Here is a 19,525-nt window from a genome sequence, read left to right on the forward strand (position 1 = left end):
AAAATTATACAGAATTCAACTTTCAGTGTTCAAAAATAAAGTTTTATTTGAACTAGCCAAACCTAGTTGTTTCTGTACGTCTATGACTGATTTCACACAGTAGCAGTAGACCTGGTAGCTGCAACAGAGACCACATGGTCAAGCAAAGCCTAAAATATTTACTATCTCGCTCTTTACAGAAAAAGCCTCCTGACCACTGTTTTGGAGTGCATAAAGAATGACCAATCGGAAGAAAGGAATCAATACTAAAACAGAATTTATTGATTTTGGTTACATTTATTTCATCACTGATTCTCAGAACACTGATGTAAATTTAACTCATGACTGGCCAATGAAAAAGCACTATTTTCTGTTGTTATGTATCAGGAATAATTCTGAATGGCTCTTACTGGACCAATAAGCATACAAGCAAATGAAGATAGAGCCCACATTTTAGAATCAGATGACGGCAATGACTTTTAAGCATCTGATTCACTTTCTTTCTTCCTTTCCCCACTAGGAGGAAGTCCATCTTCCAATTATTTTTACATCAATGCATATTGCAGAAAAAAAGAATGCAAACGCCAGATAGGATTTTCCAGGAAGAGCAACAGTAAACTGTCATTTTAGTGTGATGATTTTCACATCAGAGCTCAGCACTATTTGTCTAGACAAGGAAGAAAAGAAAGAGGAGAGGCAAGGTGGAAGGAGCGCGGGCCAGGACCACAAAGTTAAATACAAACCGACCCCAGAAACAGTGTCCTTCTTCTGGATTCCCATGTGGCTCTCAAGGAACATTCGATCCTCACAGTGACTAGATATATATGTATAAATAACTGAATCGCTTTGCTGTACACCTGAAACTAACACAACACTGCAAAACAACTATACTTCAATAAAAAAAAAGAAAGAAAACAGCTGGGATGATGGTGGCAACGCTTGCCAAGGTCACTACAGGAGAGGGGCGGAGGGGATGGAGGGACTCACACTGACAACTGGGGCTGGGGAAGGTTCAGCTCCCTCAAGAGGGACAGAGCTGGGATTCAAAGGTGAGAGCGCCCTGAGCAGGCCCAGCAGGGAGAAACAGGCCACCCTCATCAGAGAAACCTTTGCCTTGAAGGCTCTGGCTACCTCCACTTGTTTGTCATTGACTGACCGTCTCTAGCTTGTGACTCTATATTGAACTTGGAGTTTTAGTGGTGTTATTTTAAATGTGGATAACTAAAACAAACCCTGATGAGTAAAGAGGCCTGGCAGGAGCCTAACTCCTGAAATCTTGGACTTTTATTACATGGGGCCTATATGTATGCTACGTGAGGCTGGCTTCTACTCAACGGAAGGCTACAGAATGAATGATGGGATGCGTGAGATACTTATAACTCTACATGCTTATACTTGAAGCTTTGGTTTGGGAGTTGTCTGGGTTTTTTTTAGCTTATCTGGGTTTGTCTTATAAACCCAAGGCAGGAGACTGATCTCTGTCTAGGACAGAGGAGGTTGAACAATTATAGTCTTCCCTCTTCAATCACTTTTTACACCTGTGTGTTTTGGAATTGGGTGTGTGCCGGTAGTATTGATGCTGTTCCTCTAATGTCTTCTGTGTGTCTGGAGCATCAAGAACAGACTGATGACTTAAAAAGATATTTGCCTCGCGGCCCGAGGCAGCTGGTCTCCTAACAGGGCTGGCTGCAGCAATGCCAGAGGATTCCTGGAACATTCTCTCTGCACTAAGCCACAGTATTACGAGATGGACGCTCACAACCTCCTTGCCAGGACCTACTTCCTAATTTAGAGTTTGATGTAAAACACGGTATATCCTGGACTATTTGCATCTCACTTTCCTGTGTGTTGTCCATGCTCAGCAAAGGCCTCACATGAAGCAAAATGGATATGAGTTTTGCAGTACCTAGCAGAATACTAGTCGCATGTAGGTATTTAATAAATGTTTCATCGAATGTCCTGGGTCCCTATATAAATTGGACAGAATTTATAAATATTTTTCCAAGATCAACAGGAATTATAGATTTGCTCCTAAATAAAAAAACCAACTGATAACTTTCCATTTAATAGAATTCTTATCATCTTCCATCATCCAAGATGAATACAGAGAGCGCCGACAATTTCTAATCTTTAAAAGGGAAAGAAATGGGCAAGAAACTTTCTAGAGGACCTGCTTGGCCTTTGGATGAGATCTTAGCTGCATGAGACCACAAAGACGGCAGCACTGAAGTCCTAACAGACCTCCTGCCAGCTAATATCATGAACACAGATGATTTATTAAAGAAAGGAGGGATAAAACACTCTTCCATAAAATCCCCTCAGAGAAAATATGCCTTTTCATCCAACGAGAACCAAATACCAATCAATGGTGACCATTTAAATACTAAAATCATCCTTTTTAATTGACCTAAACGCTACCGCTGAGAATATATTTCCACCCAAACAGCCCTGCTTAATCATGAGAATATGTAAGTCTAGGGACGCTCAGTTCCTCTTGCACATTTATCAGATGCCTGTCAGTCACAAAACACCAGAGAAAAACAGCTCTTTCTTTTTTGCAATGCTGTAGCTAAAAAGAAAAACAAAGTTTGCTTATTTACAAGGTCTATTAGCAACAAGAAATATGGCTACTCCCATAGAGCGGAGAACATTTATGGCGGCCCATGATTCATGAAGATTTCAAAAAAGCAACAAACCAAAAAACAGGAAAACACCTGATGCAGAAGGTAGAGTGCTATCCTGGACCAAACCCAGATTTTTACCTTGCTTTTTTATGAAACCGCAGGCACACCTCATTTTATTGTGCTTCACATTTTTGCACTTCGCACATACTACACTTTTTACAAATTAAAGGTTTGTGGCAACCCTGTATTATCGGAGGTTGGGTAGCATTTTTTACCAATAAAGTATATAAACTTTTTTTTCCCTTTCCAGTTTTATACTGAAATATAATTGACACACAGCACAGAATATGTTTCAGGTGTACAGCATAATGATTTGATCTATATACAACATGGAATGACTACCACAAGTTTAGTGAACAACCATCATCGTAGAGATACAAAATAAAATTTTTTTTCCTTGTGATAAGAGCTCTTGGATTGTACTTACTTATCTTAGAGCTGCAAGTTTATACCTTTTGACTACCACTCCCCCAACTCCCCCTCCCCCCACTCCCTTCCTCTGGTAACCACAAATCTGATCTCTTTGTCCATGACTTTGTCTTTGTTTTCGAAGTATAATTGACCTATAGCACTATGCCAGTTCCTGGTGTGTAGTATAGTGATTCCATATTTCTGTACATTACAAAACGATCACCATGATAAGTCTAGTTACCATCTGTCACCACACAAAGATATTACAATATTGTTGATTATATTCTCACACTGTGCGTTTCATACCTGTGAAAGGATTTTTAAAATTAAGGTATGTACATTGGGGTACGTGTCCTTTATACAATGGAATATTACTCTGCCATAAAAAGGAACAAAACTGGGTCATTTGTAGAGATGTGGATGGACCTAGAGTCTTTCATACAGAGTGAAGTAAGCCAGAAAGAGAAAAACAAATATCATATATTAACGCATATATGTGGAATCTAGAAAAATGGTACAGATGAACCTATTTGTAGGGCAGGAATAGAGATGTAGACGTAGAGAACGGACCTGTGGACACATGGGGGGAAGGGGAGGGTGGGACGAATTGGGAGATTAGGTTTGACATAAATACACTACCATGTGTAAAACAGATAGCTAGCGGGAACATGCTGCATAGCACAGGGAGCTCAGCTCGGTGCTGTGTGACAACCTAGATGGGTGGGATGGGTGGGGGGGAGGTCCAAGAGGGAGGGGATACAGGTATACATATAGCTGATTCACTTCACTGTACAGCAGAAACTAACACAACATTGTAAAGCAATTATGTTCCAATAAATAAATCAATAAAGGTATGTATTTTTTAATACATAATGCTGTTGTATACAACAGACTACAGTATAGTATAAACATAACTTTCACGTGCACTGGGAAACCAAACATATTGTGTGACTCACTTTATTGTGATAGTCGCTTTATTGTAGTGGCCTGGAGTCAAACCCTCAGTATCTTTGAGGTCTGCCTGTGTATCCAAAAGGCAATGAAAAGTGGGTAGTCTCCTCTCAATGAATCCCTTTACTCTGCCCAAGACCATTTCACTGCCCAGTGAGAAAATCACTGCCACTGCAAAGAAATTCCACAACAATGGGTTTTCCCCCCAACTCTGTTTTTGAGAAGATTCTTAATATTCTGAATTTTCATTGTTTTCTTTTCTATTATGGTTTATCACAGGATGTTGAATATACTTTCCTGTGCTATAAAACAGGACCTGTGGTTTATCCATTCTATTTATAATAGTTTGCATCTGCTCATCCCAAACTCCCAGTCCATCCCTCCCCCACCCTCACCCCCACAACCCCCAGCAACCACAAGTGTGTTCTCTATGTCTGTAAGTCTGTTTTGTAGATAAGTTCATTTGTATCATATTTTAATTTATTTACTTATTTTAAAAAATTAACTTATTTTTGGCTGCGTTGGATCTTCATTGCCGTGCGCAGGCTTTCTCTAGTTGTGGCGAGCTACTCTTTGTTGGGGGCTACTCTTTGTTGTGGTGTGCAGGCTTCTCATTGTCGTGGCTTCTCTTGTTGCGGAGCATGGGCTCTAGGCACACGGGCTTCAGTAGTTGTGGCTTGCGGGCTCTACAGCGCAGGCTCAGTAGTTGTGGTGCACGGGCTTAGTTGCTCTGTGGCATGTGGGATCTTCCTGGACCAAGGCTCAAACCTGTGTCCCCTGCATTGGCAGGTGGATTCCTAACCACTGTGCCACCACGGAAGCCCCTGTGTCGTATTTTAGATTCCACATATAAGAGATATTATATGGTATTTGTCTTTCTCTTTCTCACTTACTTTGCTTAGATTTGATGATAATCTCTAGATCCATCCATATAGCTGCAAAATGCATTACCATTAAGTGCCCAACATACAAACCTTCAAGTTGCAAACTTTCAGAGATGAGAACATATTATAAACCTATTACAGTACAGTACTATATAGCCGATTGAGTTAGTTGGGTACCTAGGCTAACTTTGTTGGACTTATGAACAAATTGGACTTATGAATGCACTCTCGGAATGGAACTCGTTGGTATGTAGTGGACTTACTGTATTTCATTCTTCTTCATGGCTGAGTAATATTCCATTGTAAATATATACCACATCTTCTTTATCCATTCATACGTCGATGGACGTTTAGGTTGTTTCCATGTCTTGGCTATTGTAAATACTGCTGCTATGAACACAGGGGTGCAGTTATCTTTTCGAATTTGAGTTTTGTCCAGATATATGCCCAGGAGTGGGGTTGTCGGATCGTGTGGCAGCTCTAGTTTTAGTTTTCTGAGTAATCTCCATACTGTTCTCCATAGTGGCTGCACTAAATTACATTCCCACCCTCAGTGTAAGAAGGTTCCCTTTTCTCCACACCCTCTCCAGCATTTGTTATTTATAGACTTTTTAACGATGGCCATTCTGACTGGTGTGAGGTGGTACCTCACTGTTGTTTTCATTTGCATTTCTCTAATAATTAGTGATGTTGAGCATCCTTTCAGGTGCCTACTGGCCATCTGTATGTCTTCTTTGGAGAAATGTCTGTTCAGGTCTTTTGCCCATTTTTTGTTTGGGTTATTAGATTAATCCCTTATTGAACACACCATTTGCAAGTATTTTCTCCCAGTCTGTAGGTTGTCTTTTCATTTTGTTTATGGTTTCCTTTGCAAAAGCTTATAAGTTAAATTAGGTCCCATTTGTTTATTTTTGCTTTTATTTCTATTGCCTTGGGAGACTGACCTAAGAAAACATTGCTACGACTTATGTCAGAGAATGTTTTGCCTATGTTCTCTTCCAGGAGTTTAATGGTATCATGCCTTATATTTAAGCCTTTAAGCCACTTTGAGTTTATTTTCGTGTATGGTGTGAGGGTGTGTTCTAGCTTCACTGATTTACATGCAGCTGTCCAACTTTTCCAACACCACTTGCTGAAGAGACTGTCTTTCCCCCACTGTAGATTCTTGCTTCCTTTGTTGAAGATTAATTAACTGTAGGTGTGCGGGTTTATTTCTGGGCTGTCTGTTCTGTTCCACTGATCCATATGTCTGTTTCTGTGCCAATACCATGCTGATTTGATTACTGTAGCCTTCTAGTATTGTCTGAAGTCTGGGAGGGTTATGCCTCCTGCTTTGTTCTCTTTCCTTAGGATTGCTTTGACAATTCTGGGTCTTTTATGGCTCCATATAAATTCTAGGATTGTTTGTTCTAGTTATGTGAAAAATGTCAGGGGTAATTTCATACGGATCAAATTAAATCTGTAGATTGCTTTGGGTATTATGGTCATTTTAACAATATTATGAATTTTCATTTCTTTCAATTCTAGAGGACTTCCAATCTGGAATAACCTTGGACATTAAAGTTAATAATACTAAACTATAAACTAACCTGAAATGGAGAAACCTAGGTCAGGCCATTAAAGATGCATTTATTGGTTAAGTTAAAGAACACATCAAAACATCTCTTTACAGAATAACAATAGAAAAGAAACATATGAAGGGACTTCCAAGTTGTACTAACTGAAAGATTTCAGAGTGCTCTCTCAGGAAGGTGATTCAAAACAAAACGTAGGTCAATACATACTACCAGTTGGTAAAGCTGGTACTAACTTCATGATTTTTTACCCAAATTCATGACCATTGACACTATTAAATAATTATGGGGCTTCCCTGGTGGCACAGTGGTTGAGAGTCCGCCTGCCGATGCAGGGGACACGGGTTCGTGCCCCGGTCTGGGAAGATCCCACATGCCGTGGAGCGGCTGGGCCCGTAAGCCATGGCCACTGAGCCTGCGCGTCTGGAGCCTGTGCTCCGCAACGGGAGAGGCCACAACGGTGAGAGGCCCGCGTACCACAAAACTAAAACAAAAACAAAAACAAAAACAATTATGATGTTTAGTTAAATGTATTCAGCTTTTAAAATTTACTGGAAAATTTTATAGACCACAAATAAAAGATAGTATGAACTGTAATAAATGGAAGCCACAAAAAAGCACATTACTATTCTTCCCCTTTTTTGTGATTATTTTTTTTGACTATACTCCGTTAAAAGTTACTACAAAATAATTCCCTGTGCTTATCTATTTTATACATAGTCATTTGTATTTCAATACAATACCCCTATCCTGCCCCATGCCCCTTTCCTCTCCCCACTGGTAACCACTAGTTTGTTTTCTGTATCTGTGAGTCTGTTTCTCTTTTGCTGAATACGTTCATTTTATCTTTTAGATTTGGCATATAACTGATATTATACCACACGTGTCTTTCTCTGTCTGACTTACTTCAGTAAGCATAATATCCTCTAGAATATTGCTGCAAATGGAAGAATTTCATTCTTTTTTTTTTATCACTGAGTAGTATTCCACTGTATATATATGCCACTTCTTCTTTATCAATTTGTCTATTGAAGGGACCCTTAGGTTGTTTCCATACCTTGGCTATTGAAAATAGTGCTGATATGAACACTGGGGTGCACATGTCTTTCTGAATTAGTGTTTTCAACTTTTTTGGATATACACCACAGCAGTGGAATTGCTGCGTCATATGGTAGCTTTTTTAGGTTTCTGAGGAACCTTCATACTGTTTTCATAGCAGCTATACCCATTTACTTTCCCACCATGCTGTTTGGGTTACTAAAGCTTTGTAGTATAGACCAGCAGTCCCCAACCTTTTTGACACCAGGGACCAGTTTCATGGAAGACAATTTTTCCATGGATCAGGGATGGGGATGGTTCAGGCTGTAATGCGAGTGATGGGAGTGGCAGATGAAGCTTCACTCACTCACCTGCCTGCCGCTCACCTCCTGCTGTGTTGGCCTGGTTCCTAGCAGGTTGCAGACCAGGACTGGTCCACAGCCTGGGGGTCGGGGACCCGTGGTATAGACTGAATGAAGTCAGGAAGCGAAATACCTCCAGCTTTGTTCTTTTTCCTTGGACTGCTTGGCAATTCAGGTTCTTTTGTGGTTCCATATAAATTTTAGGAATATTTGTTCTAGTTCTGTGAAAAATGTTACGGGTATTTTGACAGGGATCACATTAAATCTGTAGATTGCTTTGAGTGGCATGGCCATGTTAAAAATATTAATTCTTCCAATCCACGAGTGCAGGGTATCTTTCCATTTCTTTGTATCATCTTCATTTTCCTTCATCAATGTTTTACAGTTTTCAGAGTATAGGTTTTTCACCTCCTTGGTTAAGTTTATTCCCAGGAATTTTATACTTTTTGAAGCGATTTTAAACAGGATTGTTTTTTTTGGCGGTACACGGGCCTCTCACTGTTGTGGCCTCTCCCGTTGCGGAGCACAGGCTCCGGACGCGCAGGCTCAGCGGCCATGGCTCATGAGCCCAGCCGCTCCGCGGCATGTGGGATCTTCCCAGACTGGGGCACGAACCCGTGTCCCCCTGCATCAGCAGGCGGACTCTCAACCACTGTGCCACCAGGGAAGCCCAACAGGATTGTTTTTTTACTTTCTCTTTCTGATAGTTCATTATTAATGTATTGAAAAGCAACAGATTTCTGTATATTGATATTATATCCTAAAACTTCTCTGAATTTATTAGCTCTAATGGTTTTTTGGTGGACACTTAAGGGTTTTCTACATAAAGTATTATGTCATCTGCAAATAGTGACAGTTTTACTTTTTTCCTTCCAGTTTGGATGCTTTTCTTTTTTTACTTTTGTCTATTGTGGCTAGGACTTCTAATACTACGTTAAATTGAAGTGGCGAGAGGGGGCATCCTTGTTTTGCTCCTAAATTTAGAGGAAAGGCTTTCACCTTTTCAACTCTGAGTATGATGTTAGCTGTGGGTTTGTCATAAATGGCCTTTATTATGCTGAGATATGTTACATCTATAACCAATTTGATGAGTGTTTTTACCATAAATGGATGTCGTTTCGTCAACTGCTTTTTCTACTTCTAGTGAGATGATCATGTGATTTTTATCCTTCTGTTTGTTAATGTGGTATATATCACACTGAATGATTTGTGCATACTGAACCATCCTTGTGTCCCTGGAATAAATCTCACTTGATCATGGTGTATGATTCTTTTTATATAATGTTGGATTTGGTTTTCTAATATACTGTTGAGGATTTCTGCATCTATATTCATCAAAGGTATTGGCCTGTGATCTTCTTTTTTTGTAGTGTCTTTTCTGGTTTTTGTGTCAGGGTAATGGTGGAATTATAGAATGAATTTAGGAGTGTTCCTTCCTCTTCAATTTTGTTTTTGAAATAGTTTGAGAAGGGTAAGTATTAATTTTTCTTTATGTGTTTGGTAGAATTCCCCTGTGAGGCTGCCTAGTCCTAGACTTTTGTTTGCTGGGAGTTTTTCTTTGTTTTACAAATTCAATTTCACTACCAGTGATCAGTCTGTTCAAATGGTCTGTTTCTTCTTGATTCAGTCTTGGCGTGTAGTATGTTTCTAGAAATTTGTCCATTTCTTACAGGTTGTTCACTTTGTTGGCATTTAACTGTTCATAGTACTCTTATGATTTTTTGGATCCCTGCTGTACTGGTTATTCCTCCTCTTTCATTTCTTCTTTTGTTTATTTGGGTCCTCTCTCTTTTCTTCTTGGTGAGCCTGGATAAAGGTTTATCAATTTTATTTAACTTTTCAAACAACTAGCTCTTGGTTTCATTGATCTTTTCTATTTTTTTGGTCTCTATTTTATTTATTTCCTCTCTGATTTTTATTATTTTCCAACTTCTGCTGACTCTGGGCTTTGTTCTCCTTTTTCTAATTCTTTTAGGTGGTAAGTGGGGTTGTTTGAGAATTTTCTTGTTCCTTGACGAAGGCTCATATCACCATAAACTTGCCTCTTTAAACTGCTTTTGCTGCATCCCATACATTTTAGAGACTGTATTTCCATTTTCATTTGTCTCAAGGTATTTTCTGACTTCCTCTTTTTTTCTTTGATCCATTGCTTTTTTCAGTGGCATGTTGTTTAGTCGCATGTGTTTGTTCTTTTCCCATTTTTCTTTCTGCAATTGATTTCTAGTTTCATACCGTTGGGGTCAGAAAAAATGGTTGATATAATTTCTATCCTCTTGAACTTGTTGAGACTTGTTTTGTGGCCTAGCGTGTGATTTATCCTGGAGATGTTCCATGTACACTTGAAGAGAATGTGTATTCTGCTGTTTTCAGATGTGATGACCTGTAGATATCTATTAAGCCCAACTGCTCTATTGTGTCATTTAAGATCACTGTTGCCTTACTGATTTTTGGTCTGGATGATCTGTCCACTGATGTAAGTGGGGTGTTAAAGTCCCCTAGTATTATTGTCAATTTCTCCCTTTACGTCCGTTAGTATTTGCTTTATGTATTTGGGTGCTCCTGTACTGGATGCATACATGTTAACCGGTGTACTACCTTCTTCTCGTATTGATCCCTTTATCGTTATATAATGCTCTTCTTTGTCTTTTATTATAGGCTTTGTTTTAAAAGTCTATTTTGTCTGATATGAATACTGCTATCCCAATTTCTTGCCATTTCTGTTTGCATGAAATATCTTTCTATCCCCTAACTTTCAGTCTGTGTGTGTCTTTAGCTTTAAAGTGAGTATCTTGTAGGCAGCATTTAGATAGATCTTTTTTAAATCCAATCAGCCACCCTATGTGTTTTGATTGGAGCATTTAGTTCAATGACATTTAAAGTAATTATTGATAGATATGTACTTACTGCCATTTTATTACTTGTTTTCTGGGTTTTTTTTTTTGGTAGTTCTCTGTTCATTTCTTCTTCTTTTTGTTTCTTCCCTTGTGGTTTGACGATTTTCTTTAGTAGTATGCTTCTGTTCCTTTCTTTATATGTTTTGTGTATCTATTGTAGGTTTTGGATTTGTGATTACCATGGGGTTCTACGTTGACTGTAACTATATCTACTTGTTTTAAATTGGTATTCATTTAAGTTCAAACTCATTCTAACGGATCTGTATTTTTTACTCCTTCGCCACATTTTGTGTTTTTGATGTCATATTTTAATCTTCATGCTTCTCTCCTTATTGCTTTTATAATTTTTTTGTCTTTTAATCTTCATACTGGCTTATTTAACTGGTTGATCTTCAGTACTTCATATATATGTGGCTTTCCCAGGGGGATTTTCCCTTTCCTATAGATTCTTACTTCTTTTCCACTTAGCGAAGACCCTTTAACATTTCTTTTAGGGTTGGTTCAGTATTGATGAACTCTTAGTTTTTGCTTGTCTGAGTTCTTTATCGCTCCTATTCTAAGTGATAATCTTGTTGGGTAGCATATCCTAGGTTGCAGGTTCTTCCCTTTCAGCACTTTGAATATATCATGCCACTCCCTTCTGGCTTGCAAAGTTTCTGCAGAAAAATCAGCGGATAGCCTTATGGGGTTCCACTGTATGACTTATTTTTCTCTTGCTGTCTTTAGAATTCTCTCTTTAACTTTTATCATTTTAATTATGATATGTCTTCATGTGGGTCTGTTTGGGTTCATCTTGACTGGGACCCTCTGTGCTTCCTGTACATGGATATCTGTTTCCTTCTTCAGATTTGGAATGCTTTCAGCCATAATCTCCTCAAATACATTTTAGATCTCCTTTTCTCTCCCTCTCTCAGACACCTATAATGTGAATGTTGGTAGACTTAATGTAATCCCAGAGATCCCTTAAACTGTTCTCATTTTTTAAAATTTGTTTTTCTTTTTACTGCTCTGATTGGGCAATTTCCATTATTCTATCTTCCAGACGAGTTAGGTATACTTCTATTTCACTTAGTCTATTATTCATCCCTTCTAGTGTGTCTTTTTTTTCATTTCACTTATTGAATTTTTCATTTTCATTGGGTCTTTTTTATACTTTCTAGTTCCTGGTTAAAACTCTAACTGTGTTCATCTACTCTTTACTCTAGTTTAGTTAACATTCTTATTACCAATGCTTTGAATTCTTTATGCAGTAATTTGTTTATTTCTGTTTCATTATTTTTTCAGGGGTTTTCTCCTGTTCTTTCGATTGAGACCAGTTCCTCTGCCTTTTCATTTTGCTAAACTTTCTCTGCCTCTATGAATTTAGGTGAAAAAGTGACCTACTGCAGTCTTGAAGGGGTGTTCTTACATGGGAGTACCCCTATACAGGCTGCGTGTGCCCAGTGCCTTTGGCGGGAGAGCTGGATTTGATGTGAATGCAAGTCACCCTTTCCTCAGGGTGTGCTAGCAGCTATCACCTTGGTATGGGTGGGGCTGGAGATGAAGGGGCCAGAGCTGAAGGCGGGTGTGAGGTGGGGCTTCCTCTCTGCTCGGTGGCCATCACCTCCCTATCAGGGGTGGAGTCTGATGCCAAGGTGCTGAAGTAGAAGCCCTGAGGTTCAGGCCCGAGCTGGCTCTGTTCCTTTAAGTGTGTGCTTTCCCTTCTCCCAGCACTGGGACCCTTACCCCAGAGGACGAGGGAGTGCTGAAGCAAGGACAGAGGATGCAGGCTCTCAGCTTGTGTAGCTTGACCACAGAGATCTGAGCTGTCTCCAGTGCACTGTCTGTACAGGCACCAACAATTGTTTCCCTCGCTCTGCTCAGATGCAGCCTTGGGTCCAAGTACCCTTTTGCCCCTCACAGTCATTCATTGCCCCCAATCTCCTCCACCCCTGCCTTGCTGCGGCACCCTTGGCAGGTGGAGCCTGCGTGACCTCTCAGCACGTACTGGAGGGTGAGTTGTGGTTGAGTGGCCGCCGTCAGAGGTCTGGGCTGCTTCTGATGCACTGCTTGAGTAAGTGCCAACAATGGCCACCGCCTCCCCCACTGCCCAGGCTCCATCCTGGGACCAGGTCGCCTCTGTGTCACACAGTCTTCTCTCTCGTGTGGCCACCCCAGCTCCAGTGCCATCTTGTGACATGGAGTAAGTGGGGCTAGAGCATTTGCTGGGCTAGGGCTGGCACGTGCTGAGGCAGCTGCAGGAAACCTCTGTCCGTCCTCTCTGCCCTGCCTCAGGAGCAAGCCAGGGCACACATGCTCCACACAAGCAGGGTCTAGGCCTTCCACAGCTCTCCTGTTGGTGCCAGTGGTCCTCCAACCTAAAAAGGGGGCTTGTTTCCCCTGTGTATAACTCCACGACTCAGGTGCCCAATCTGTGGCTCTCACCGCTCACTTCCCAGGGCAGGTCTCCACTTGTGCAATCTCCCTTTTCCTCTGAGTCCCCTCCCAGGGGTCCCTACCTGATCCCTTTTCTTCCCTTCCTACCCGATTACATGTGAATCTTTCTTACAGTCTTGGTTGTACAGGAGTCTTTCTGCCAGCTTCCAGTTGGTTTTCGATGAGAATTGTTCCACAGTTAGATGTATTCTGGATGTGTACATAGGGGGAGGCGAGTCCCACATCGTCCTACTGGGCCATCTTGATCAATCCTCCATATTACTCTTCTTTAATAAGAATTACTAAACTCAAACTAGGTATTTTTTTTGCCTGCTGAACATTGAGACTTACAGCTACTCTCATGCAAGTGTTAAAAGTAGTGTTGGAGATACAGTAGTATCAAACTAAGCCTTTTTTAGAAAGATTGAAAGGAAATTGAAAAAATTTTAAAACTTCATTATATAATCCAATGTTATTTAGTGTCATGCTTGTAAAATTGTTTCAAATGTTGTTCCATGTAAAATTGTTTCAAATACTAAACCATGGTCTCAAACCCTCAAGAGGGAAACAGTGAGATCTTCTACTAATAAAAACTGTACACAGAGTAACACATGCACTCTGGTGATACTAAGCATGAGGCTTATCTTTAAAAGTACAAGACCCCAGCATTCAGACAAGTTACGCCCAGACTTCTCTTCTAAGAATGACAAGAATACCGATGGGGGAAAGGGACAGAGAAATAAGTCATCAACTCAAACCTAAGGAACACAAGAAATGACCCTGTCCGTAGTTTATCAAAATCATTATTTGATTAAACAGATGAGATTAGTGTAGACAGACTGACAGAGGCAAGCTAAGTGTTAGGGAAGGTAAAAAGGAGGTTGGATACATGTTTTCTAGTTTTAAAAGAAATCAATGAAAATAATGAATAGCACTTGAAAGTCAAAAGGCACGGAGGAGAATCTGAACTTCAATTAGGAATGAGAAACACTCTACACAGGGAAGCAGCCGCACAGCACAGGGGGATCAGCTCTGTGCTTTGTGACCACCTAGAGGGGTGGGACAGGGAGGGTGGGAGGGAGACACAAGAGGGAGGAGATATGGAGATATATGTATATGTATAGCTCTTTCACTTTGTTATACAGCAGAAACTAATACACTGTTATAAAGCAATTATACTCCAATAAAGATGTTAAAAATAGAGACAGTTATTTAAAAAAAGATAATATTTGATAAGCTTTTTCTACCAGCAACCATGTAACTCTTGTTAAAGAAATAAAAAGCTCTAAAAACTTAAGAACAGTACGTAGCACTTACTGGTAATGAACCCAGGATGGTCCAAGAGTTTTCTTGAATTGAGCGAGTCCTACAATATCAATATAAATGAGCTCAACAATTCTGTCTCCTACAGTTGGGCAGCCAGATCGGTTTCCTACAACCTTCTTCATTATTCTAGAGAAAGGACAGAAGAGAGGGAAAAAAAAAAATACAATTTACTGCAAGGTACTGCACTTAGCAACTTTAACAGGTAAATAAACATCCCAAGAATCCTTATCAGGGAGGATGGCATGGCCCTTCCCAGTCAGCTGCCTATCCAAGTTCTGCCCACTCATCACGTCCATCCAAAGCCTCAATTCTGACTCTTGCAAAAGCAAATGGTGGTATACAAACACAGCCTTGGAAACCAAGGGAGATCTGGGTCTCAATCTGTCTCCATTTAATTTGCTGGTCAAGAAGATTAGGGAGGTCTTTAAGTACTGGTGACAGGGCCAGATGTGTTTTATTTAAACAGATCATTGTAGAAGCAACATGAAGCAGTGGGTCCCAAACATGCCTGCACATTAGAATCACCTGGGGATCTTTTCCAACTTCCCAAGACCAGACCATATCCCAGACTAATTAAATCACACTCCACTGTCTAGCAGCTGTGAGATCTTAGAAAGTAACTTAACTTCTCTGAATCTTTCCTCATTTAAAACACACACACACACACACACACACACACACACAAAACAGGATTGGATACAGAGAAGACGGTAGGACAGCAACCTCTCAGGAATTCTTCAGGTAGTTAAATTAGGTATTCAGTGGAAAGTACCTATGTATACTAGATATTCAGTACCTATTAGTTTCTCCCAGAGACTGTTCTTATCATACAGCCCTTACTGACCTCCTAAATGTCTTCCATTTCTAGCCTCTACAATATAAACTTCTTTCTGTACTGTCCTGTACTGTTCGCAAATTTCTTTTATGTCTAATTTTTCCTTCTGACTACAATGTATCACAGAACTGGCACTATAGTTTATAAGTTTTCCTTATCCTTCCTTCCATCCACCCACCCATACAAACCCAGCCATCCATCCAAACCCACCCTTGCACTGAGCCAACATGCTTGATCGTACATCAATTTCACATGGGTGGGGCAAATAAGTGCTACCCATACTGCCATTCACCCAGAAATCAGTCATCATTGGCCTTTGTATCCCTGCTCACACCCCGTAACAGTCCTTCACCAGATTATGGACACCCTACTCCAAAGGGCAAGAGTCATCAATAGGGCTCTGCCCCAGAGCTCCATACTGACACTGCCCCAGGCACCCTTTTCTCCACTGGGTTTCTGAAAGACGTAGGTTCCATATAAGCAATTTCTTCCCAACGATTTGAAAATGTTTTCTGTAAAGGCCCAGGTAGTAAACACTTGCATCTCTGCAGGCCACACATTCTCCGTCACAGCTATTCAGCTCTGCTCTTGGAGAAGGAAAGCAGCCACGGGTGTGGCTTTGGGCCCGGGATACTTGATTAGCAAAAAACGCACAGGACTGCATTTGGCCTGCTCAGCCATCGTCGCTGACTCCTGGTCCACCCTGTATTCAGTGGTTCCCAAACCTGCCTGCACTTTGGAATTACCTGGAAGCATCAACAGATACTTATGCCTGAGTCCTACCCCCATAGGTCGTCATTTAGTTAGTCTGGGATATGGTCTGGGCTTAGAGAGCCTAAAAAGATCCCCAGGTGATTCTAATGTGCAGGCATGTTTGGGAACCACTGCTCCATGTTGCTTCCACAAGTATCTACTCAAATAAAACACATCTGGCCCTGTCACCAGGGCCTAAAGACCTCCATAATCTTCTTGACCAGCAAATTAAGTCTCTGCCTGGTAGATCCCTAATATGCCTTTTTGGAGCTCCCTGGGGAGCGCCTATCCCCAGAGCTCCCACTGTACTCCATTTCTTTACCCCCGACTCATTCATTCATCCCTTCACTCATTTGTTCAGTAAATAGTTATGGGCACCCACTGTGTGCCAGGCACTGTTCTAGGTGCTCAATACACAGTGGTGAGCAATATTCACAGATTCTGCACTCCCTGCGCTGAGCAGCCTCACCTCAATTGGAACTAATCACATTGCAATTAGTGTCAACATTGTGCAACGTATCAGTGGTAATTATCAAAAGGTTGGCATCTCCTTGGCCACACACTGGTCATCTCTGTATGTCCCATACCAAGAAGCAGCCCACAGAGAGCACAGAAGGAATGAACACTCAATGTATGAAGGCACCCACTTCGTACGTTGTGTTCCCCAGTGTGTTTTAAAAGAAGCTGGAGGAAGGCAACAGGAGGCAGCTGTTAAAGGGACAAAAGTGGTGAAGGGCTCAGAAGACCTCAGGTTTATCGAGTTCTGAACGGAGCACTGTGGTCCGGTGGTCAAGAGCACAGGCTTTGAGGTCAGACAGACAGAGGGCTCAAATCCTGGCTCTTCCACGTACTCTCCATGGGACTTTGAGGAAATCTTTTTTGGTCTGAATCTCAGTTTCCTCATCTTTAAAATGCAGAAAGCAACAGTGCCTACTTCCAGGTTTGCACTAAGGACTAAATAACATAAAACATGTAAAACACTTAGTAACTGGTGCATGGGAAGCGCTCAACAAATGTTAGCTTTTTTTTTTTTAATATTTATTTATTTTGGCTGCTGCGGGTCTTAGTTGCAGCACACAGGATCTTTGTTGAAGCATGCAGGATCCTTAGTTGCGGCATGCAGACTCTTAGTTGTGGCATGCATGCAGGTTCTAGTTCCCCGACCACGGATCGAAGCCGGCTCCCCTGCGTTGGAAGCGAGGAATCTTACCCACTGGACCACCAGGGAAAACCCCCAAATGTTAGCTCTTAATAGGCATCATCACTGTTATGGTTGTTGTAACTGTTGATACTACCACTGTAACTAAAGCCCGGCTCGTGGTTTCAGTGTATGGAAATCATTTAACAAAAAGAGAGCTGACATTATTTTACGGATATTACTGCTTTCATCCCGATACTGCAACTAATTCGTTGTGGACCTCAGACTTAACACAAGTGACCTCTCTGGGCATCAATGTTTTAGACAATAAAGTAGGAGCAGGGTGAGACATACATTGTCTTAACACCTCTTCCATTTCTAGAATGTTCCTTCAAGCTATTTCTCTTGGAACAGTTGACATATTGCTAGATGTTAACTTGGCTGTTGGGCAGAGAGTCTCCATGGGCAGTTATCCAAAAAGGAGGGAAGGGACTCTAAGCATTTCTGCTTAGCCAGTCGTGTCAATCTAAAAGGGATTAAGAGAGGGCTTGAGCTAGAAGCACATTTCAGTGAAATCAAAAAACCTAGGCAGAGTTGAAAGTGGGCTAACTGAAATAGGATTGGATCAGGGCTTTCGAGAAACTCATTCTATCCAAATTAAATTGCAAACAGGAACCTGCCCCGTTTGAAGATTTAGAAAGCTTGCTGTTGAGTGGGGAAGGGTATGAGTTTCAGCAAGAGACAGGGAATTAGGAAAGTCAATAATGTTGCCTGCTGCAGATGCTGGAAGCACCTGTAACAGCAAAGAATAAGCTCCTTAGTTTGAGTTTTCTGGCATTCATTTATCAAGCCTCTGGAGCCTGCAGCTACAATGAAAACATATTAGCCTTTTCACAGTGTATGTATTTAGCTTCTGAAAATAATCTTCTTATCTCCTGTTTCATGAATTATCACTTTCATTTTCCTCCACAAGAAATTACACACCAAGAGAGGGCTTTAAGAGTTTACAATTTCTTTTTTGTATTCTGATTTTAAAATTGAAAAATAATCTCCTTACTCCTTGAGCTCCGCCAGTGAAGCTGAAATCCTAATGTCATGGCCCAGTAAGTACAGAGATGTAATTAAATCACTCCACTGAACTAATTCACCAAGAGGGCCACCACTGAAAGCTGTCTCTGCAATCTTAAATCCAGATTCCTTAGTCAGGAGGCCCAGGTGAACAAGGACCTGAAAAAACAAAAAAAGAAAAAAAAAAAAGAAGAGGCACATACTGATTCCCGTCAGACAAAGTACAAACTCCACAGTAACCTACCCAAAAGCCACCACCAATTCCAAAGTCATGTTTACGTTCTAATGAAATCTCAACATGGGGTAAACAATTTTTCTAGAAGGTACAGAGGAAGGAAGGAAATGACTCTTCATTGTTGTTTTAGAGAAATAAAGTCATTACTGCATTTGGTATGGCTATGAGTATGAGGTAGGGACAGATAATCCTGTTTTCCAAAAGTGGGGTACATTTGGAAAATCAGAATCAAAGGGGAATCAAGCAGGACGATAAAATATCTTTTAACTATATTGGGCTTTTTTCCCACAGCTGGAATACATTTAAGCTTTTAACACAGAAAATTTCGAACACTAACAAAAGCTGACATGACAATATAGTCAATTCCACTGTACTCAACAATTATTAACTTCAACAATTATTAACTCCTGACAAGTCTTATTTAATGTACATCCCTCATTTTCTCCCAACCCCTCTAGCTTATCTTGCAGCAAATCCTAGACAGCCCAACCTTTCACCTGTAAATAGTTCAGTTGGCATTTCTAAAAGAAACGAACTTTCACTTAAAAAACATAACCGTAACATCACCCAACGCCCCTGACATAGCTATTAAATCCTTAGTATTACCCAATATCCAGTTAGTCTATACACTTGCTCAATTGTCACTTATTTTTTTCAAGAGCAGTTGGTTGAGTCAAGTCAAATAAAGTGCACAAATTGTAATGCCTCATACATCTCTTCCTTAACCTACAGTGGTGCCCGATTATCCTTTTTTGGGGGGATAGAGGCTGGTAATTTATTTGTCAAAGAAATTGGGTTGCATTTCCAATAGAGTCTCTCACACTCTAGATTTTGCTGACTGTGTAACAGATTCTTCTGTCCCCTGTGTTTATGGTAAATTAGTAATCAGATCTGCAGCCATGATCAAATTTGTATTTGATTTTTGGGGCAATACTACTTCGCAGGTGGTGACGTGTACTTCCAGTGGTGAGAACGAAA

At 40.7% G+C, this 19,525-nt stretch overlaps 1 protein-coding gene across 4 annotated transcripts in view; it reads right to left on the reverse strand.

The window, feature by feature from the left end:
• The window catches only part of MGAT5 (alpha-1,6-mannosylglycoprotein 6-beta-N-acetylglucosaminyltransferase), a 366,943-nt gene that overhangs the window by 116,212 nt on the left and 231,206 nt on the right, over positions 1–19,525 (reverse strand). For all 4 annotated transcript variants that reach the window (XM_027077962.1, XM_027132531.1, XM_027132535.1 and 1 more), the window contains exons 9-10: positions 18,302–18,471; positions 14,510–14,644 (exon numbers count right to left, since the gene is read on the reverse strand). In XM_027077962.1, coding sequence (XP_026933763.1) covers positions 14,510–14,644; positions 18,302–18,471 — 305 coding nt within the window. The remainder of the gene's footprint in view (positions 1–14,509; positions 14,645–18,301; positions 18,472–19,525) is intronic.

The sequence above is a fragment of the Aethalodelphis obliquidens genome, unplaced genomic scaffold, assembly GCF_003676395.1.
Source record: "Aethalodelphis obliquidens isolate GAN/ISIS:26980383/991018 unplaced genomic scaffold, ASM367639v1 scaffold2, whole genome shotgun sequence".
NCBI classification, from domain to species: domain Eukaryota; kingdom Metazoa; phylum Chordata; class Mammalia; order Artiodactyla; family Delphinidae; genus Aethalodelphis; species Aethalodelphis obliquidens.